Source organism: Leucoraja erinacea, chromosome 5, assembly GCF_028641065.1.
Source record: "Leucoraja erinacea ecotype New England chromosome 5, Leri_hhj_1, whole genome shotgun sequence".
Lineage (NCBI taxonomy): Eukaryota > Metazoa > Chordata > Chondrichthyes > Rajiformes > Rajidae > Leucoraja > Leucoraja erinaceus.
Genome location: NC_073381.1, coordinates 53,178,917 through 53,202,182, shown reverse-complemented (window position 1 = coordinate 53,202,182; position 23,266 = coordinate 53,178,917). Strand labels below are relative to the sequence as shown.

Below are 23,266 nucleotides of genomic sequence, written 5' to 3'. Positions count from 1 at the left end.
TTAAAAATCATGTTTAAAACATGTTTAAATATTAATTTTATAACTACATAATTTGTCAAATGTGTTCAGGAAAGTTTCCTTGTGCAATCTGTAGAGGGCCATATGTGGGAGAGGGCAATGCTTGATCTAGTCTTAAAAAATTGGGAGATAGAAGTGGGTGAAGTGTTCATGGATGAGCTTTTAGGACCAGCGACCACTGTTTTATTAGATTTAAGATAGTTATGGATAAGGACACGGCAGGCCCACGAGTTAAAAGTCTAAATCAGGGTAAGGCCAACTTTGAAGGTATAGATAGGAAATAACTCTAGTTGACTGGAGCAGGTTCTTTGAAGGACAAGGAACGTGCGGAAAATGGGATGTTTTTAAAAGTGTGCTGACAAGCATCCAGGACATGCATATTCCTGTTAGAGCGAAGGGCAAAGCAGGTTGGCATACGGAAGCCTGGATGTCAAAAGAAACGGAGGTTCTGGTCAAGAATAAGGCATTCGGACATCCGGTGGCGCTGTTACTGGCTGCCTCCGCCTTCAGTCCGGTATCTTTTTTATTCTTTGTTACGTTTGAAGTATGGTTTTTTTTGTTGTTTATTTATAATGTGGGGGGGGGGGGGGGGGGGGAAGAGGGTACGGTAAGGGGGAAACCATCCTTCAGTCGCTTCCTGGAGAGGATGCGACTATTATTTGAGTCACGAATAATGAGGGAGAGAATGGGGCCACTCAGGAACCCAAGCAGTCAACTCAGTGTGGAGCCACAGGGGATGGGTACGGTCCTCAATGAGCATTACACCTTGGTTTTTGCCATGGAGAAAGACATGGAGTCGAAAATAATTGGGGCAGTGAATGGAACGGTCTTGAGGGTAGTATTAAGGCCAAGGTGCTGAAGGTCCTAACGCGCATGAATGCAGACAAATTCCCTGGGCCTGATCAGATATATCCGAGGGAAATGTGAGAAGCTAAATATGGGTGAATACTGGAAGGTGGCAAATGTTGTGACTATTTAAGAAGGGCTGCAGCGAAAAACCTGAGAACTACAGGCCAGTGAGCCTAACATCTGTGGTCAGAAAGTTAGTTGAAAGGATTGCTTTCTGTATTTCTTCCTCAGTGATGGGTTCATCTAACAACAGAGACTCATTATATGGTAAATTTGGCAAGTTCCGTTTCTTTAAAAACTCATGCATTATATTGGAATCAGTAGGAAATTCTGATTGGTATAGGGAGGTATAAAATTCCTGAAAGGATTTATTAATTTCATCATGATCTACTGTCAATGTACCATCCCGTTTACTCACTTTAATCATCTGACGTTTGGCTGACACAGCTTTCAACTGATTGGCAAGTAATTTGCTTTATTTGCAAGTAATTTGGCAAGTAATTGGCAAGTAATTTGATTTATCACCATGTATATAAAATTGACTTTTGGTTTTAAGTAACTGATCCTCAATCGGTGATACTAATAACAAACCATGTCTCATTTGAAGTTCAACTCTATTCTTATAGAACTCTAAACTAAGAGGATTTGAATATTTTTTATCAATTTCTTTAATCTCATCAGCCAATATACACATTTCATTTTTAGTTTGTTTTTTTAATCCCGCAGAGTATGAAATAATTTGTCCACGAATATATGCCTTAAAAGCATCCCAGACTACACCATTGGATATTTCTTCAGTAGAGTTTGTTAAGAAGAAGGCAATCTGATCTTTAATATAATTAACGAAATTTAGATCTTGAAGCAAAGTACAGGTAGTATTAAATCGCCGTTGTTTAGCACTAAACTTGGAATCAGGTAGTTTGATTGATAGTTTCAATGACGCATGATCAGAAATAGCAATTGCATCATACTCACACTCAGTGATCGATGAAACTAGCCGAGAATCTATTATTAAGTAGTCAATACTAGAGTAACTATGGTATACGAGAGAAAAAAGAAAATTATTTGTCATTTGGGTCCAGACTTCTAACATTCCAGTCAAATAAAAAAAGAATTGATAAAATTAGTGGATTTATTTGGAACCACATGATCAGATGCAGATCTGTCCATCGAGGGGTTCAAACAACAGTTAAAATCTCCACCCATTATCAAAAAATGTTCATTTAAATTAGAAAAGGATGCGATTAACTGTTTAAAAAACTCAGGATGATCAATATTAGGTGCATAAACATTCGCCATAACAACTTTTTGGTTATGAAGAACACCAGTGATCATCAAAAATCTACCATATGGATCAGAAATTGTTTCATAATGAACAAATGAGATTGAGTCAATAAAAATAGAGACTCCTTTCAATTTCGCCTATGAATTTGAATGAAATTGCTGTCCTCTCCAAAACTTAAAGAATCGTTGATTGTCATCTTTACTTACATGAATTTCCTGAACAAAGATAATCTGAGCATTTAGCCTACGAAGAACTTTAAAAACAAAATGTCCTCAATGGGATCGTTTAAACCATTCACATTCCATGAGAGGAAGTTAATAACTTTATCCATATTGTTTGTAAAAATCATGTGGAATGTAAAGGGTTAATTTCGTAGACCATAGCAGTTCATGATACTGGAAGGAGAAAAATCTACGGAAGTGCTGAACATTACGACATTTCAGACATTTTTGTAGTTCAAATTTTGCCCAGATAGAAAAAAATAACTAAAAGCAAACGCCCCCCCCCCACCCATGCAAAGCCCGAAACTGACCAGTAGGCAGTCAAGTACGCTACCTAACCCCTCCCCTAACCCTAGCCCCGTCTCTTCTAATGACAGCTCCAAACGTTTAAAAAAAGGTATATTTACTACTCAATAGCCAAAACAAATTGATATTATGGTTAAAAAGTACATGCTAACTGCTTCACATTGTTTATCCAAGGACAAAGTACGTGCAAACTGTGAGAAACAAGAACTGCTTCACATTGTTTGTCTAAAGACAGGGAGAAAAATCCTTCGGAGGACATTTTAAAAGTGGAAGAGCTAACAAAGAAAATCTTAAATGTTAATGTATAATACCATTACATTAAATTAACAGTATCTTAGAGAACTTAAAAGTTATGGTTTGATACCATCATACTAAAATTCTAAAAAGTAATTAGAAAATAACATCAGATTAAATTCTTAATTATTTACAGAGCGTTATATTGTCAAAATAGGAACAATAAATCTCCGATTGTAACTCAGTCGGCTATCAGTAACTCCCCATCATGGCTTCAATGTCAACCCCCATAAGCCTCCAGAAAACTGGAAGCGTCTTGCGGATTGTTAAAAAATTGTCTGTTACCATTAGGGAGTCGTATCCGCAGTCTAGCTGGGTAGAGCAAGGCAGGGCGCAGCTGTTTCTTAAACAACTCAGACATTACATTATGAAAAGGCATTCTCAGTCCCAGAAGCTCACGGCTGTAATCAGGAACAAACCGAAACTTGCATCCTTCAAATTCAACCATGCCCAACTTTTTTGCTGCTCGGAAAGCAATCCTCTCGATGAATTCTGGTAAAGCTCCCGGTTTGGATGGGTTTACAGTGGAATATTTAAAGTATTTTTCGAGTTTACTGTCCCCCTGGCTATGCAAGTTTTTTAAAGAAGCCTTTTTAATGAATATATTACCTCAATTCTTTTATGAAGCATCTATTTCTTTAATTCTTAAAAAAGATAAAGACCCTACTGAAGTGACATCATATAGACCTATATCACTGTTAAATGTAGATTCCAAAATTCTTTCAAAAATATTAGCTATGAGATTGGAAAATATTTTACCGCAAATGATTTCTGAAGATCAGACAGGTTTTATTAAAAATCGTTACTCACACTTTAACATTAGGAGATTAATGAATATTGTATAAACAGCGTCAAATAAAACTCCAGATTGTGTCATTTCACTTGATGCTGAGAAGGCATTTGATAGTATGGGAATACTTACTCAATTAATTTGAAAAATTTAAGATTGGTCCTAAATTTATCTCTTGGATCAAGCTGATGTATCATATACCTCAAGCTTCTGTACTTACCAATAATCAGAGGTCCCCTTTTTTCAGGCTATTTCGAGGTACTAGACAGAGCTGTCCTTTAAGTCTTTTATTGTTTGATATTGCTTTGGAACCTTTGGCCACCGCTATTAGGGAATCCCCTAATATTTTTGGTATTGTTCATGAGAATAAGACACATAAGCTATCTCTTTATGCAGATGATCTGGTATTATTTATCTCTAACCCAGAGAAGTCTATTCCTGCAATAGTAGCACTACTTAATACATTTAGTTGTTTTTCTGGTTATAAACTAAATCTTAGTAAGAGTGAGCTTTTTTCATTAAACAATCAAATTTTGAATTATGGACAGTTTCCATTTAGATTGACTACCGACTGTTTTACTTATTTAGGCATTAAGATTACCAAGAAACACAAAGATCTATTTAAAGCCAATTTTACGCCCCTAATTGACCACATCAGACAACAGTTTACTAAATGGTCACCAATGTCCTTATGGCCGAATCAATGCTATTAAATTTATCCTACCTAAATTTTTGTATTTATTTCAGACGATACCAATTTTTATTGCTAAATCTTTCTTTGATATTATTGACTCAAAAATGTCTTCATATATATGGCAGAATAAAAATCCCAGATTAAGTAAATAATGTTTGCAGAAATCAAAAAAAGACGGTGATTTGGCACTGCCGAACCTTTGATTTTACTATTGGGCAGTTAATGCTCGCTATTTAACATTTTGGACAAAAGATTTAGAAGATACCCAATGCCCAATAAACTTAGAATAAATTAGGAGTGACATTGTTGAACCCTTGGTTAAATTTGATAGGACTTAGGGAAGCTTTATTCAACATTTTTACATGATATAAATTGTTCCCTCTCCAACTGTTATAATAATGATTTTACCTTTATACAGTGGAAACGACGACGACAAACAGGGACTTAAATTGTTGAAATTCTTTGCACCCCAGATTTTGTTTAGCTTTTTTTCTAGTTTACGGGGTTTTGTTTTTTCTTTTATCTCTCTTTTTATTATTATTTTTTTTTAATCTTTTTGTTTTTATATAGACAACGTTCTCTTTTAAACACTTAACTATATTTACATAAACACCGGGAGGTCTATACTCAAATGTGTATTTTGACACTGGACTCATACTTAGGTTATACTTGTTATTAATGTAATCCTGATCCCTATGTATCAATATTACTGTCATGTTTATCATTTTGGGGGTTTTTTGGTTTTGCTTTTGAAAAAAATTAATTAAAAGATTTTTAAAGATAGAAAGAAAGTTACTTGAGAGCATTATGTGGGATAAGATATACATGCAATTAGATGGACACAGTCAGAATAGGGGTAGTCAGCACAGTTTTGTAAGTTGGAGATCATGTCCCATGTTATGTTTTTTGAAGATGTGATCAAAAAGGTTGATGAGGGCAGACTTATAGACGTTGTACATATGGATTACAGCAATGCATTGGACGAGGTTCCACATGGTAGGCTGTTCTGTTAGATTAGATTGCATTGGGATCCAGGGACAGCAAGCCGACTGGATGGAAAATTGGCTTCATGGAAGGCAGCAGAGGGACATGGTGGAAGGTTTTTTGTCGGACTGGAGGCCTGTGACTAGTGGTGTGCCTCAGGGTTCAGTTCTGGGCCCATTGCTGTTTGTCATCCATATCAATGCTTTGGATGAGAATGAACGCGTGAATAGTACGTTTGCAGATGACACTAAAGTGGTGCATTGATAGTGAAGGTGGTTGTCAAAAATTACAAATTACATGATCTGGATTGGTTGGGTTGGTGGGCTGAGGAATAGTTGATGAAATTTAACAGAGACAGTACTTCCACACATAAAAAAAAAAAAAAAAAATCCTTAAATTTCCTGGAATTTGATGGTATTTCCTGAAATTTTCAAAATGCTTCCTGCGTGCTATTTGTGTTGGGGTTTTTTTTGCGGGCACATGTTAACAACACAAAGAACAAGGCAAAATAGATCTATGTAACTACACTGTATCTGCCTGCTTCTGTTACTCACTTGTACAGTGTTATGCAAGGCAGCTTCCGTTGCCTCCAACAGCTTTCGTTGTCTTCGTTTTTTCAACCTGCTCTCATGCGTCTCAGTCTCTGCTCTCCCTCCCGCTCTCCCCCCTCCACACACCTCCCTTTCTCCACCCCTCCTTCTCCCTCTTGAGCCCACTGTTCTGTAAAGGCAAATCCCAATGTAACTGCAATCCCACCGCCCACTGGAAACTCTTCATCACTAGGCTTATCCAGAATTCTACCACCGCCTGAAAAATAATCAAAAGCTCAACTTCATCTGAGAAAGATAATTCCAAAGATTCATTGTTATACGAGAATTTTCCAGGACAGTCTGTGACCCAATGCGCTGTGGCCAAAGCACTATGTTTAAAGCCCACAGCACTGTGCAGCCGGTAACGCTATATTTAGAACTCATAGCATTGCAGCCGACAGCTTTGTTTAAATTCCCACGCGTTAAACTGACAGCGCTCTGTTTAAACCTTTTGAGTCCAAACCGGCAGTGCTGTGTATTGCCTTAAAACCCTTTCGCAGGCCAGATGCGGAAATTTCCCTAAATTATTCCATTTCCCTAAAATTACCCGAAGACAACCCGAATTTTGGGTAATTTCCTTCAAAGTGGAAACACTGCACAGTGAACTGCAAGGTGCTGCATTTTGGAATATTGCATGGACTAATTGGGTCAAACAGACTGTTTCCATGCTGTAAAGCTCTACGACTTTATGACTCCCTTGCAACCATAGTTGCAACTATTCAATAAACAATGCTAAATTTGACATTTTGGTTACTTCAGATTGTCTGATGTAACCAAAACTGTGTGTAGTTTTGGTCTCCAAATCTGAGGAAGGACATTCTTCCTATTGACGTAGTGCAGCGTAGGTTCACAAGGTTAATTCCCGGGATGGCAGGACTGTCATATGTTGATAGAATGGAGCGGCTGGGCTTGTATACTCTGGAATTTAGAAGGATGAGAGGATACCTTATTGAAACATATAAGATTATGAAGGGATTGGACACACTACAGGCAGGAAACATGTTCCCAGTGATGGGGGAATCCAGAACCAGGGGTGGCAGTTTAAGAATTAGGGGTAGGACATTTAGAAAGGAGATGAGGAAAAACGTTTTCGCACAGAGAGTTGTGAATTTGTGGAATTCTGCCTCAGAAGGCAGTGGAGGTAAATTATCTGGATGCTTTCAAGAGTGAGTTAGATAGAGCTCTTAAAGATAGCGGAGTCAGGGGATATGGCAAGGCAGCATGAAAGGATGATCAGCCATGATCATATTGAATGGCGGTGCTGGCTCGAAGGGCCAAATGGCCTACTCCTGCACCTATTGTCTATTGTCAATAAAATACCTCCAAAACAATTAGAGACGGCTTTATAACTGAACAATAGCTACCTTTAATGTTTAAAGATTCATGTTTAGGTGTCCTATTTATGTTGATAAAGTTTCTGATTAATTTTCTGTTCTACTGAAAAATATTTCCATTTTAATGATTATAACACATGAACAGTTTTAAGTCATAACTTACCTTTTCGCCTGTGGCATCCCGAAAAGTAAGACCAAAATAATCCTTTTCTAACAAGTTGATTTGTTCGCACACCTTGTCCAACATTATTTGTCCTTTGGCATGTTTCTGAAAAAAACAGATAAAGGCAAGTTTATAATTTAACTAACGTGCAAAATAAGCAATACAAAATACCATATTAGTAGTACCAAATACCAAATATCACAGGGGAGTTGCTGAGCGGGAGAATAAAAGTTTAGCTACAGGATGTCATATATTTTAAAATGATACATGCCTCATATCTTAGTTCTGGCAAAGAGTTTAACCCAAAATATTATTTTTTTGTCCAAAGGGACTGTTGAAAGTTTCCAACATCAACCTGAAAATTTCTAGGTTGACACGGAACCAGATGTAATTTGCAATCCTTCAGATAAAGAAATGTGCCATATGTAACCCTAGGTTAACTCTGCATGCTTACTCAGCTTTGGAGTAATTATGAATGAACAATTCCTCATCTCAATTCCCATCTATATCCATTGAACAATAAATTTAAAATGAATAACTGGTTGAAATTAGGAATCTCGAGCCCATGGACCAAGAGCACGTGGAAGCTCTGTAATGGCTGAAGTATTGCTTCACCACTCAAACATCTCCAGTCGTGGGCCAGGAATTCCCAAGAGTTAATGATATTGCATTTCCTCATGGAGGTTTTAAACATGTTCTTGAATCTTCCAGGAAACCAAAGTATTTTTCCAGGTGAAACAACAATCCACTTGGCATTTCTTTCAATTCAGCATACTGCATTTGGTGCTCACAACATTGCTTCCTCTACGCTGAAAAAAATAATTGCAGATTTTTGACAGCAACTAGATTCAGTCTACAGGACTGATCCTGGCTTTCTGGTTACCTTCTGCACTGTTACAACACACTTGAGGACTAACAACTCATCTTCTGTCTGGGCATGTTGTAGTCTGCAGGAGTCAAAATCAAATTTAACCACTTAAAAATCATTGTTACTTTGTTTATGAATCGTCCATTTTAGCCCATCATCATTTTGGGACAATTTATCCCAACTGTGTCATTCCTGAATCGTTAAGTGTTTCTTTCCATGGATGCTGCACAACCTGCTAAATGTTTCTAGCAGTTTTAGATTTTGGTTTAACATCCTTTTCACATCTTTAATTATGTGGCTAGGTAGAACAATGGTCACAACAAACAAGGTAACTCAGAAAACCAGTGTTGTAGTAACAAGAGGCAAAGATGAGCAATGTTGATTAAAGGTTTAGTTTCACCAGGGACCAATGCAGGTAAGCAAGGTGGAAACAAGGCTGAACAAGGGTTGGGCATTGGCACAGAGATTTGGACAACCACACATTTATAAGGAATAGAATGAGAAGGTCACCACGAGTACTTAAAAAAAAAAAAATAACAATGGAATTGCCAAGCATTCAAATAGGAGACGGCTGAGGCACAGAAATGTATTGTTACATACATGTGAAACACCAACAGAAACCGGTTGATGCTGAACAACCAGTTTAGTAGTTTCAAACGTAGCAACAGTGTGTGTAATTGGAAAATCCAATGCTCATGAGTACTTAAGCAGAGCCAATCAGCTACAGTGCCCTCCATAATGTTTGGGACAAAGACCCATCATTTATTTATTTGCCTCTGTACTCCACAATTTGAGATTTGTAATAGAAAAAAATACAAATGGTTAAAGTGAACATTGTCAGATTTTAACAAAAGCCATTTTTATACATTTTGGTTTCACCATGTAGAAATTGCAGCAGTGTTTATACATAGTCTTCCCTCCTCCCCCTCTCCCCCCTCCCCCCCCCCTTCTAATTACTTCTTGTCAAACTATAACCCGGCCATCCTATGTAGCCTCTGCATTTCTGTTCATGACGTCTTCTGCGGACAGTGGTCATCGACAAATCCACACCTGAAGAGTGTTTCTGATCTGTCGGTCAGGTATTTGGAGATTTTTCTTTATTATAGAGAGAATTCTTCTGTCATCAGCTCTGGAGGTCTTCCTTGGCCTGCCAGTCCCTTTGCGATTATTAAGCTCACCAATGCTCCCCTTCTTCTTAACGATGTTCCAAACAGTTGATTTTGGTAAGACTAAGGTTGGGCTGATGTCTCTAACAGTTTTATTCTTGTTTCTCAGTCTCATAATGGCTTCTTTGACTTTCATTGACACAACTTTGGAAACTTTTATTGCTGTCCATCAACATTCCAGGACCAAAGGTGATGGAAAGACTGGGTGCTGCGAGCTCTCTTATATCTGAATTAAGGAGGCAATTAAACACACCTGAGCAATTAGAAACGCCTGTGAAGCCAAGTGTCCGAAACATTATGGTGCCCTGAAATGGGGGGGGGCTATGTCTAAACATAGCTGTAATTTCTACACGGCAAAACCAAAATGTATAAAAATACCTTTAATAAAATCTGACAATGGGCACTTTAACCACATGTGATTTTTTTCTATTACAAATTTCAAATTGTAGAGTACAGAGGCATATAAATAAATGATGGGTCTTTGTCACAAACATTATGGAGGGCACTGTATGTCTAACTGAGCATTAGATGCATAACGACAATGCAAGGGGAGTTTGGGAGAAGGAAGTTAACATTAAAAACATACCCATTTAAAAACAAAATTGCACAATGAAACACAAGGTCAAATGATTTTGAAATAACATTTAAGCTTATATTTTCAGTTAAATTACAAACAATATCAGAGTAATAATAAAAGCAAACTACCCCAACAAGAATATGGAACAAAAATTTGAGACACAAGTACACCAGAAGATATTATCAAAAACTTTGGTGAAGCGGTGAGTTCCAAGGAGTAAACCACAAAGTGCTGATGTAATTCAGTGGGTCAGGCAACATCTCTGTAGCTTCAAATTCCTGGGCGTGCATATTTCCGAAGATCTCTACTGGTCCCAAAACAGTTGGGGCAAGGTTTTTCTTTATGTGGAGGGTAGTGAATGCCTAAAGTGTACTGCCTGGTGTGATGGTGGAGACAGATATGATAGTGACATATAAGACCGTTAAATACGCACATGGATATTCAGGGAATGGCAGAATATGGATTATGTGCAGACAGATAATGGATGGTATTGGCATCATGTTCTGCACAGACATTGTGGGTCGAAGGGCCTGTTTCTTTGCTGTATGCAGTGCTTCGAGAGGTTGGTCCTGGCACACCTCAAAAGCTGCCTACCCCCCACACTGGATCCCTATCCGCCAACCACAAGAACAGGAGTACGGAGGATGCATCTCAACGGCACTTCACTCCGCCCTCCCCCACCTCGACAACAGAGACACTTACGTAAGAATGCTGTTCATCAATTACAGCTCAGCATTCAACACCATTATACCATCTAAACTGATCACCAAACTCGGTAACCTGGGCATCGATCCCTCTCTCTGCAACTGGATACTGGACTTTCTAACCAACAGACCAGTCTGTTAGGTTAGACAAGCACACCTCTTCAACCCTCACCCTGAACACCGGCGTTCCACAGGGCTGTGTGCTGAGCCCCCTCCTCTACTCCCTCTTCACCTATGACTGCACACCTGTACATGGTACTAACACCATCATCAAGTATGCAGATGATACAACGGTGATTGGCCTCATCAGCAACAACGATGACTCGGCCTACAGGGAGGAGGTCCAGCACTTAGCAGCATGATGCGCTGACAACAACCTGGCCCTTAACTCCAAGAAGACCAAGGAGCTCATTGTAGACTTCAGGAAGTCCAGGGGCGGCACGCACACCCCCATCCACATTAACGGGACGGAGGTGGAACGTGTTTCTAGCTTCAGGTTCCTGGGTGTTAACATCTCCGATGACCTCTCTTGGACCCACAATACCTCAACTCTGATCAAGAAGGCTCACCAGCGTCTCTTTTTCCTGAGGAGACTGAAGAAGGTCCATCTGTCTCCTCAGATCCTGGTGAACTTCTACCGCTGCACCATCAAGAGCATCCTTACCAACTGTATCACAGTATGATATGGCAATTGCTCTGTCTCCGACCGGAAGGCCTTGCAGAGGGTGGTGAAAATTGCCCAACGCATCACCGGTTCCTCGCTCCACTCCATTGAGTCTGTCCAAAGCAAGCGTTGTCTGCGGAGGGCGCTCAGCATCGCCAAGGACTGCTCTCACCCCAACCATGGACTGTTTACCCTCCTACCATCCGGGAGGCGCTACAGGTCTCTCCGTTGTCGGACCAGCAGGTCCAGGAACAGCTTCTTCCCGGCGGCTGTCACTCTACTCAACAATGTACCTCGGTGACTGACAATCACCCTCCCCCAGACACTCCTCCCACAGGAAAAAACACTATGTCTGTATATATGATAATGTAAATATTTATTCAAATCATATGCTATGTCGCTCTTCCAGGGAGATGCTAAATGCATTTCGTTGTCTCGGTACTGTACACTGACAATGACAATTAAAGTTGAATCTGAATCTGAATCTGTATTGTTTTATAATACACAAAAGAGGAAATAGAGTATAATTATTCACCCACGTGAGAAATTATTTCATTTACATTACTGGACATATCCTTGCATTCAAAAGTAAAATTATGCATTGCCTTTGTTGAATCACACATTGGTATGCTGTCTCAAATTCACTTGCGTCCTTTAATCACAGAGATTTAATTTCACTGACTTCCTATACATCCGGGCTTTGTTTAATTCCAAGAATCCAATATTGCACCGTATTATTTATAAGCAAAAGACTGCACAAATAAACACACCATAAACTATTCTGCTGAAGAATACAAGCTTTGTATAAAGCTGTCCTTTATAATCTTAAGTGAAACCACAGCAGTCATGATTTAACAAAGTTATTGTTCACAATTCCAAGTATAAAATGCATCTGCGAGATTATTTTGAAATGCTATATCCCACTTAGAGCAAAATAAAATGCTGGAGCTGCAGGATATGCGTTTCATTGCATTAGCTTGCCATATACCATGGAATTTTAGTGGGCCTAAAAAGTTTATCAAAACTATATAAAAATGTAATTAAGGACAACTTTCGGATACATTTAACCAAGTTAAAATATGTATTTATTGCTTTAAAGAAATGTTCATGCATGAAATGTTACTTACGGCAGAGAAAATAATCAATTTGTCCTTCTCAGTGGTGAAACTACGAGATTTAAAGAATATCAGCATTGGTCCTTTTTTTTTAGACAAAACACTGCGCTTTCTAGGGCACCAACAACATGAAGATAAAGCATCACTCATGACAAGAATAAGGTTGCAATGACATACTAAATTCACCAATTAAGTGAACTCCAGAGGAACCTCAATAGTCATCCCAAATCAAGATTCTAGTGTGCATATCTGGTTTAAAAAATAACCATGGCGAGTTGCAGCCTAAAATAGCAAAACTGGCACTATGCCATTTTTGGCACCCAGCAATGCCTCTTTCAAACAAATAACTGCATGTGTTTTGCCCTCCATTTTCAGCAACCTTTATATCCAGATTACATCCCAAGGCTTAATATCTTGAATTCCCTTCCTACGCTCACCGATTTTGAAATCCAAATATGATTGAGCCATCTGAAATCTGAAGTGGTGCAGTACATAATCTATTACCAAATGGCTGCAGCCATCTACAAGTTATATGCATCAATTTCCAACGCTACTGACAAAAGTGGGTTAAAAACCATCAAGTCCCACCTCAACCAACAAGACCAGCCAGCTGCTTAATTTCAAATCATTTTCTCACTCAAACTCCACAATGTTCTTCTCAAAATGAGATTTAAAAAGAATCTCGCCACATTACAAAATATTACAGGTAAATTTCCAATTCCAATTTTCTTTTGCAGACCTATTCAATGATTGGCTCCTCATGAGATATCTTTCTTTGAGCATTTCTCAATTTGCCTCAGCATATCATCTTTGAATCAGTGGCCATTCCGCCTCAGTGATTTCAAGCCAAACCTAAATCTTGTGTCACTGTCACCTGTTTCACCCTACATGCTCATAATCAAGTCATTTACCTAATCATCTAACGCAGTTTGAGATCCTGGAAACTGGATATCACTTCCACCTACTGTGTCTCCTTGACTACACCTCACAGACTGAACGGAAGGAAATTAGAAAGACAGCAGCATTGAAGACCGATCAAAGGCAAGACAGCGCCTTTACCACCTCAGGCAATTGAGGAAATTCAGAGTGTCTCTGAGGATCCTCCAGTGCTTCTACTCAATGGCTGTGGAAAGCATCTTGTCCAGAAATATCATGATTTAGTTTTGGAACTGTTCTGCCCAGGACAAGAAGCTCTGCAGAGAGTAGTGCGTTCAGCCGAACACACTATGGGAACTTCACTCGTCTCTCTGCAGGAACTATACATCAGAAGGTGCAACTCCAGAGTCAATTAGATCATGGGAGACCCCTTCCACCCCTGCAACGGACTGTTCTGGCTGCTCCGGTCAGGCAAACGCCTTTGTTGCCATGCTGTGAGAACGGAGAGGTTGAGAAGGAGTTTCTTCCCAGAGGCCATTAGGACTGTAAACTCCTACCTCACCAGGGACTAACTTTATTGTACCAGTTTTTTTTTTTTTTAATTGCTGTTTTTTTTCCTTTTTCCTTCCTCCCACAATATGTAATATGTAAAAGAATATGTGATTCTGTTCCATTCTGTTTGGTGTTTGTTTGTTTGTTTTTTGCACAAAGTCCGTGAACATTGCCACTTTTGATTTCACTGCACATCTCGTATGTGTATGTGACGAATGAACTTGACTTGACTTGAAATATGGTCTATGTCAGTACGGCCATATCAATCTGCATTAGTAGCCATCACCATCTGCACCACATGCCTATCTTCTCATTGGTTCAGACTGTATTTTTCCCACTAAAAATTAAGCAAAAATCCTTTTCAATATGACATTCTCTAGTCGAAGATAGACACACAAAAGCTGGAGTAATTCAGCGGGGCAGGCAGCATCTCTGGAGAGAAGGAAAGGGTTACGTTTCGGGTAGAGACCCTTCTTCAGACGACCTGATATCACAAGCAAATCGCAAGCAATATGCACGAAAACTGCAGAGCTGCAGGAGCTGGAAATAGTCAGCACTCAGTAAGTCAGGCAGAATTTATGGAGTGGAAAGAAAGCAAACATTTCAAGTCATTGACATCCATTGGTAGCAGGTCATCACTTGAAATGTTAACTCTAATCCACTTTCCAGAGATGTTGCCTAACCTGGTGACCATAATATTTTCTGTGTTTATTGCAAATTACACAGCTATTCAAATTGAAAAATCCTTGCTGCGGAGTAGTATCTATATAGGTAATACAGTTAAGATAGTGAATTCTTTGCTAATCTGAAAGAGAAAAAGTTATTAAAGATAAAACACAAAAAGATAGTTTTACTTCGTCATCATATTAAACCTTAAAGCCTTAAAATTTTAAAATTGAGAAAATTAAGCCTAATGAGATCACCAAAAACTTCCACATAAAATTATATCGGCCTACATTTTTTTTTCTTGCATGTTAAACAACATTTAAACCACAGAAGCAGATCAACTTAACCCCCTCCTACATTCTTCAATGCAGTGTCTCTGGTTATTGTTCGTGTAATTTCTAGTGAAGCAGGAAAACAGAAACTCATTTGACATTCAGTTCCTCCTATATGTTCAGATTTCATTTTAGAGACAACATCAAATGGAAGAATTCAACGAGTCAAATGCAAACTAAAAACGTTGTTATCCTCTGCCTTCTCCACTGCCTCGACGAGGATTCAAAAGCAAACTAGAAGAACACCACCTCTTCTTTCAAGCAAAACAAAGTGCAGGAGTAACTCGGGTAAGACAGTGGACGAATGGATAGCTGATGTTTTGCGTCACAACCTTTCTTCAGACAGAATTAATCAGACAAAAGGGACAGGCTTGAAATGCCACCTCATCAGCATTTGGTATCGCTGCTGTTATTCACTGATTGCAGCTCAGCCTACAACACCATAAATATCAATTGGGACCATATCTGAATTGCTAGACCTTGGCCACAGGGCCTCTGTCTGCAATAGGCTTCTAGACTTCTATATTGGCAGACTTAAATTGGTTAGAATTGGTCACATTTCTTCCACCTGGAAACTTGTTTTCAGTTTCTTACCTTGTCGGAGATGTGATTATTTTTCGGATCGCGTCTCTGGTCACTGCAGCCTACAATCGATGGAGCTGGAAGTCTCCTCAGACTGACTTTGAGCTCCACCGCGGGGCGTGGACTTAAAATCGGAGCCGATCCCTTATCTAGGATCGCTCCACCGCCACCTGCGGACTTACGACCAGGAGCTCGCAGTCTCGGGAGAGGCTAGTCAGGAGCTCCAACGATGCAGAGGTTCGACCAGCCCCGGTGCGGGGTCCGATCACCGGTGCGGGGAGCTGACATATTCCCCCCCCCCCACCCGATGCAGTAGCTGATTGCCCCCGTTGCGGATGGCCTAAAATGCCGCCAGCCACGGGAGTCAAGCTCGTCCCATCAACGGAGGGCTCGAGGCCCCCGACCGCAAAAGAGCAAAGGGAAGAGATTGAACTTGTTTTTTCACATTTTCACAGTGAAAATGTGGATTAATCACTGTGGTGGATGATTATGTTAAAATATGTTTTCTGTGTTACGTTGCTATTTATTTGTATGACTGACTTGGCAAATGAAATTCCTCATATGTTGCAAAACATACTTGGCTAATCAAGTATTATTGTGATTGAATAGCCAGATTGCAGACTACTAATAAAGGCATAGAAAAATAGAAAATAGGTGCAGCAGTAGGCCATTCGGCCCTTCAAGCCTGCACCGCCATTCAATATGATCATGGCTGATCAACCATCTCAGTATCAAGTACCTGCCTTCTCTCCATAACTCCTGATCCCCTTAGCCACAAGGGCCACATCTAACTTCTCCTTAAATATAGTCAATGAACTGGCCTCAACTACTTTCTGAGGCAGAGAATTCCACAGATTCACCACTCTCCGTGTGGAAAAACAAAATTTCTCATCTCGGTCCTAAAAGATCCCCCTTATCCTTAAACTGTGACCCCTTGTTCTGGACTTCCCCAACATCGGGAACAATCTTCCAGCATCTAGCCTGCCCAATCCCTTAAGACTTTTGTAAGTTTCTATAAGATCCCCCCACAATCTTCTAAATTCTAGCGAGTACAAGCCGAGTCTATCCAGCCTTTCTTCATATGAAAGTCCTGCCATCCCAGGAATCAGTCTGTACTTCTCTGTACTCCCTCTATGGCAAGAATGTCTTTCCTCAGATTAGGAGACCAAAACTGTACACAATACTCCAGGTGTGGTCTCACCAAGGCCCTGTACAACTGCAGTAGAACCTCCCTGATCCTATACTCAAATCCTTTTGCTATGAATGCTAACATACCATTCGCTTTCTTCACGGCCTGCTGTACCTGCATGCCTACTTTTAATGACTGGTGTACCATGACACCCAGGTCTCGTTGCATCTTCCCTTTTCCTAATCGGCCACCATTCGGGTTAGTGGCGGCGCCTAACGGCAGCGGCTCGGCTACAGTCGTCTGTCTTTTTTTATTTTTGTCCTGTTAAATGTATGTATTGAGTTAGTTTTTATTATTATTTTTTAGCTGTGTATATGCGGGGGGTGGTGGGGGTGCTGTGGGGGAAACCGTTTAAATCTCTTCCCTGTGTGGGGACCCGACTATTCCCTGTCGGGTCTCGGATGTCGTTGGGCCTAACATCGTGGAGCCGGCGGCGACCTCCGGCCGGGACTAACCTGGGGGCTCCAGCTGCAGAGCCTGCGGAACTGACATCGCGGAGCTGGCCAACTTCGGAGCGGGAAGAGCTGTGGTGGTGTGCGGCTGCGACCCGACCTTTGGAGTTCGGAGGCACCGGCCGCAGACCCGGTGGACGGGAACATCGGGAGCTCCAAGTCCCTGGTGGGAGACCGCTTTTCCAAGCTCTGCAATGGCGACTTCTCCCGCTGGAATCGAAGGTTTAAGGACACGGAGCCGGGGCCTAATATCGCCCGGCGTGGCTTAAACGGCCACAGGACTTACCATCGCCCGCCGGGGGCTTTAACATCGGAGCCCCAGTTCGCCTCGACACTGCAGTTGGACTGCTGGACCACGGGAGAAGGAACAAAGGGAAGAGATAAAGACTTTGCCTTCCATCACAGTGAGGAGATGTTGGAGACTCACTGTGATGGATGTTTATGTAAACTGTGTTAAGTGTGGGTCTTGAATTGTGTTGTAATGTAAAAAATTGTAGAAATGCTATTTCGTTTAAACCTAGGTATGAATGACAATAAATTGCATTCTATTCTATTCTATTCAGATAATAGTCTACTTTCCTGTTCTTGCCACCAAAGTGGATAACCTCACATTTATCCACATTTTACTCCTACTCTTTGCTTCCTGTCTGCCAGCCAGTTCGGTATCCACATCAATACTGAACCCCCAATACCAAAAAATAAAGGCATGACAGCCAAACTCCTATAATCCAGAATGCAATTGTTCAGAACTCATGATAATCCAGCGTTTAGTTTATTCATTAGTCCGGAATGGAAGGCAGGGGACCAAAGTGATCGTGGGCTGTGCTGCAAGAATCAGGGGTCAAGAATGTGCTTTGGGTTTGAATTGTGAGGGTTATGGCAAGAACTAAGTCCCGACGGCTTGTTTATTGCCAGTTTCCTTTAAGTTTAATACAAAATGTATTATACTCTTGTGTAACATGGGGAAAAAAGTTAAATAAAAGTATTTTGGGGTATTATGAGGAATAATATCCAGAAATATGGAATATCTACTAGTCTGGCATCGTCACCCAGGGTGCTCATTTGTTCAGAGTTTAAGGATAAAGGGGAAATCTTTAAGGACTGAGATTAAGGTACAGGATACTTAGTTGGATGATCAGCCATGATCATATTGAATGGCGGTGCAGGCTCGAAGGGCCGAATGGCCTACTCCTGCACCTATTTTTTATATTTCTATGTTTTGGGTCGAGACCCTTCTTTAACATCTTGTGATTTATGCCTCACAACATTTCTGTCTTGCAACATTTTTTCATCCTTAATGCCACATGACCAGTCAATATGACTAACTAGAATTTAAACAATAGCTGACGAGTTTACCTCAATTTCATAAGTAAACTCTGAACCATCCAACATGAAGACCTTGCTCTGCATGAACTTTATCTTTTTCGGAATTTTCAGTGGAGACTTTTTGCTTGCATCTTCATCTTTCCAAACTTCTCCATCTTTGCTATTTTCATCCTTTTTCTTATCTAGTACCACCTCTTCATTGTCCATATCTGCATCCTTTTCCAAACTTTCTTCAGGCTTTTTCTCTTTATCTGTCTGTAAAAGAGTAGTTTTATATAATTAATTTGACTGTAAAGGATAAACACTACCCAAGTCTTAATCTAAATAGAGAGATTTATTTCAAGCACCAATATACTGCATTTCAAAATCAAAATCCCCATTTACTTTTGCTCCACACCACAGTGCCAGAGACCCAGGCCCATCCCCAGGCCTCTCCAGCACACCAGACTCCACCCCACACACTAGTGTCTAGGATAGATCTAGTGCAGAAGACCACGAGGGCAGAATGGAACCCTGGCCCCCTGCATCTTGAGGCAGCGGCTCCACCAGCAACCCACACCACCCAGAGCCCAACCAAACCACAAACCTGCAGGAGGTGCGGGAGCAAACAGCATCTGGAGGAAACGCATACTACAACAGAGAGAAACCAAGGTCAGGATCAATCTCAGATCTTTGGCGCTGTAAGGTAGCAACTACCACGACGCCATTGTGCCCTCCCAAGGTATTGTGTGTTTTGTGTTCATTACTGTTTATTGTGTAGGGTATGTTTATTGGCTGTTTTTCCAATATTACTGTACATATTAACCCCCCTACTCGGTTATAGCAGACAATCGGAAATAACAAAAACCATCTCATGTGGCATGCTATAGTGAGTTTATTGCATATACATTATGACCATGCACTATTACAAAAGGCACACTTACCAAAATAAAATTCCAAATTATCATACCAGAGCTATTTCAAAATTATGGACACAGAAACTGCAGGTGCTGGTTTATAATAACATATATAATCATATAACAATTACAGCATGGAAACAGGCCATCTCGACCCTTCTAGTCCGTGCCGAACACGTATTCTCCCCTAGTCCCATCTACCTGCGCTCAGACCATAACCCTCCATTCCTTTCCCGTCCATATAACTATCGAATTTATTTTTAAATGATAAAAACGAACCTGCCTCCACCACCTTCACTGGAAGCTCATTCCACACAGCCACCACTCTCCGAGTAAAGAAGTTCCCCCTCATGTTACCCCTAAACTTCTGTCCCTTATTCTCAAGTCATGTCCCCTTGTTTGAATCTTCCCTACTGTCAGTGGGAAAAAGCTTATCCACGTCAACTCTGTCAATCCCTCTCATCATTTTAAAGACCTCTATCAAGTCCCCCCTTAACCTTCTGCACTTCAAAGAATAAAGCCCTAACTTGTTCAACCTTTCTCTGTAACTTAGGTGCTGATACCCAGGCAACATTCTAGTAAATCTCCTCTGTACTCTCTCTATTTTGTTGACATCCTTCCTATAATTAGGCAACCAAAATTGTACACCATACTCCAGAATTGGCCTCACCAATGCCTTGTACAATTTTAACATTACATCCCAACTTCTATACTCAATGCTCTGATTTATAAATGCCAGCACACCAAAAGCTTTCTTTACCATGCTATCTACATGAGATTCCACTTTCAGGGAACTGTGCACAGTTATTCCCAGATCCCTCTGTTCATCTGCATTCTTCAATTCCCTACCATTTACCATGAACGTCCCATTTTGATTTGTCCTGCCAAGATGTAGCACCTCACACTTATCAGCATTAAACTCCATCTGCCATCTTTCAGCCCACTCTTCCAACTGGCATAAATCTCTCTGTAGACTTTGAAAATCTACTTCATTATCCACAACCCCACCTATCTTAGTGTCATCTGCATACTTACTAATCCAATTTACTACATCATCATCCAGATCATTGATGTACATGACAAACAACAGTGGACCCAACACAGATCCCTGTGGCACCCCACTAGTCACTGGCCTCCAACCTGACAAACAACCATCCACCATTACTCTCTGGCATTTCCCATTCAGCCACTGTTGAATCCATCTTGCTACTCCACCATTAATACCCAACAATTGAACCTTCTTAACCAACCTTCCATGAGGAACCTTGTCAAAGGCCTTATTGAAGTCCATATATACAACATCCACTGCTTTACCCTCATCAATTTCCCAAGTAACCGCTTCAAAAAATTCAAGAAGATTAGTCAAACATGACCTTCCAGGCACAAATCCACGTTGACTGTTCCTAATCAGACCCTGTTTATCCAGATGCTTATATATATTATCTCCAAGTATCCTTTCCATTAATTTGCCCACCGCTGACGTCAAACTAACAGGTCTATAATTGCTAGGTTTACTCTTAGACCCCTTTTTAAGCAATGGAACAACATGCGCAGTACACCAATCCTCTGGCACTATTCCCGTTTCTAATGACATTTGAAATATTTCTGTCATAGCCCCTGCTATTTCTACACTAACTTCCCTCAATGGCCTAGGGAATATCCTGTCCGGACCTGGAGACTTATCCACTTTTATATTTCTCAAAAGTGTCAGTACTTCCTCTTCTTTGAATCTCATAGTTTCCATAGCTACTCTACTTGTTTCCCTTACATCACATAATTCAATATCCTTCTCCTTAGTGAATACCGAAGAAAATAAATTGTTCAATATCTCCCCCATCGCTTTTGGCTCTGCAGATAGCTGTCCACTCTGACTCTCTAATGGACCAATTTTATCCCTCGTTATCCTTTTGCTATTAATATAGCTGTAGAAACCCTTTGGATTTACTTTCACCTTACTTGCCAAAGCAACCTCATATCTTCTTTTAGCTTTTCTAATTTCTTTCTGAAGATTCTTTTTACATTCTTTATACTCCTCAAGCACCTCATTTACTCCATGCTGCCCATAATTGTTGTAGATCTCTCTCTTTTTCCAAACCAAGTGTCCATTTTCCCTTGAAAACCATGGCTCTTTCCAATTTTTACTATTTCCTTTCAACCGAACAGGGACATAAATATTCTATACTCTTAAAATTTCACCTTTAAATGTCCTCCATTTCTCTTCCACATCTTTCCCATAAAACAAACTGTTCCAATTTACTCCTTTTAAATACTTTCGCATCTCCTCAAAGTTAGCCTTTCTCCAATCAAAAATCTCAACCCTGTGCTCAGTGCTGACTCTCTCCATAATTATATTAAAACTAATGGTATTGTGATCACTGGTCCCGAACTGTTCCCCAACGCACAAGAACAATAAAATGCTGGAGCAACTCAGCGGATCAGGCAGCATCTCCGAAGGACATAATTATGCTGCACAAATCCTCTGCCTTATGAAGGTTCATGTGGAACAAACGTTTTTGTGGAGAACAGGCCGCATTTGTCACCCAACACCTTTTTGTGACATTTACCACTGCAAGAAAAATCTTCATTAAATTTACCGTTCTAATTCACTTTTTAATTTAAGTTGAATTCACATAAAATTCCAACATTATTTTTAACTCCTGCAATTACCAATTTAATTTTAAGTTAATACCAATTTACCTTTTCATTTGGACTCTCACCCTAAGCTTGGCAGTTTCTGATTGGCTCTTCTCTATGAACCTCCAATCATTACTCTCAAAATCGTAGTTAACTTTTCATCTTGGGTATCAAGAATCTGAATTCTCTTTCTCTTACATTCTTGCACCTTATAGCAATTATTTTCCCTCATTCACTTTTATCATTCCTAGCTCAAATTTGTAAATGACAGCGGTACAAAATATAATAACCGCAGCCCTTTATAAACAATAAGTGTTCACCGATGATATGGAGCAATTGACAATGGTGATACATTGACATTTATGCAACTAAGTTGCAAGACCTTCTATAAATCTACAACAAGATAATAAAAATAAAACCAAGTCAAATAAGCTCGCAGTTATACAACTACCTCCTCACCCGAAGAAAAAAACCATTCACACAAGTGGCTTTAGCCTTGATCCCTCTCCACCACAAAGAATGACCACCTCATGATAAGAATCCACCATTGTGGCCCACCACAATGAAGTTTTCAGGACCAAGGAAAACCGACCGGTAATGTTAAATGCCCGCTAAACTTTATTATAAGAAGTTCTCTGGCTTCTTAAAAGTGCCTCCACTCCTCCCCCCCTTCCTCCTCCCTCCCCCCCCTATGGCCTAATTCTATTCCTATAACGTGAACTTGTGACTTTATTTTTAAAATTGTTCAATGCACAAGATAGGCTTGAAACGATATATTGATAAAATATCAATTATGTTCAAAAACAGCTTTATAACTATTTTATTTCATGTAATATGCACTTAAATACGTCTCCCAGCACAATTCTCGGAGCATAAACTCTAATTCTTCAAAATACTTACATGCACATCAATTTTCCAGAAGCATCTCACCTTTCTTCAGGCGTCATTGCTCTTACATCAGCTATTATGAAGATTGCATTTACAACAACTATATTACAATGAATTGGCCCCATAGCAGAAGCGTCCACGTCGTGGGGCTGGAAACTGGAAGTATTCTGAGCTAATTCTGCTACCACCATCATCTACTGCGACAAGTGATGGCTCACACTGAGTGTCGCCAGAAGCTTGCGTCCTTTTCA

The 23,266-nt window shown here is 40.1% G+C and overlaps 1 protein-coding gene across 13 annotated transcripts in view; it reads right to left on the bottom strand.

Annotated features, from left to right (window-relative positions):
• LOC129697259 (protein 4.1-like) overlaps positions 1-23,266 on the bottom strand; it is a 114,098-nt gene that overhangs the window by 51,724 nt on the left and 39,108 nt on the right. For all 13 annotated transcript variants that reach the window (XM_055635624.1, XM_055635622.1, XM_055635616.1 and 10 more), the window contains exons 3-4: positions 18,628-18,852; positions 7,529-7,633 (exon numbers count right to left, since the gene is read on the bottom strand). In XM_055635624.1, the coding sequence (XP_055491599.1) occupies positions 7,529-7,633; positions 18,628-18,852 (330 nt within the window). The remainder of the gene's footprint in view (positions 1-7,528; positions 7,634-18,627; positions 18,853-23,266) is intronic.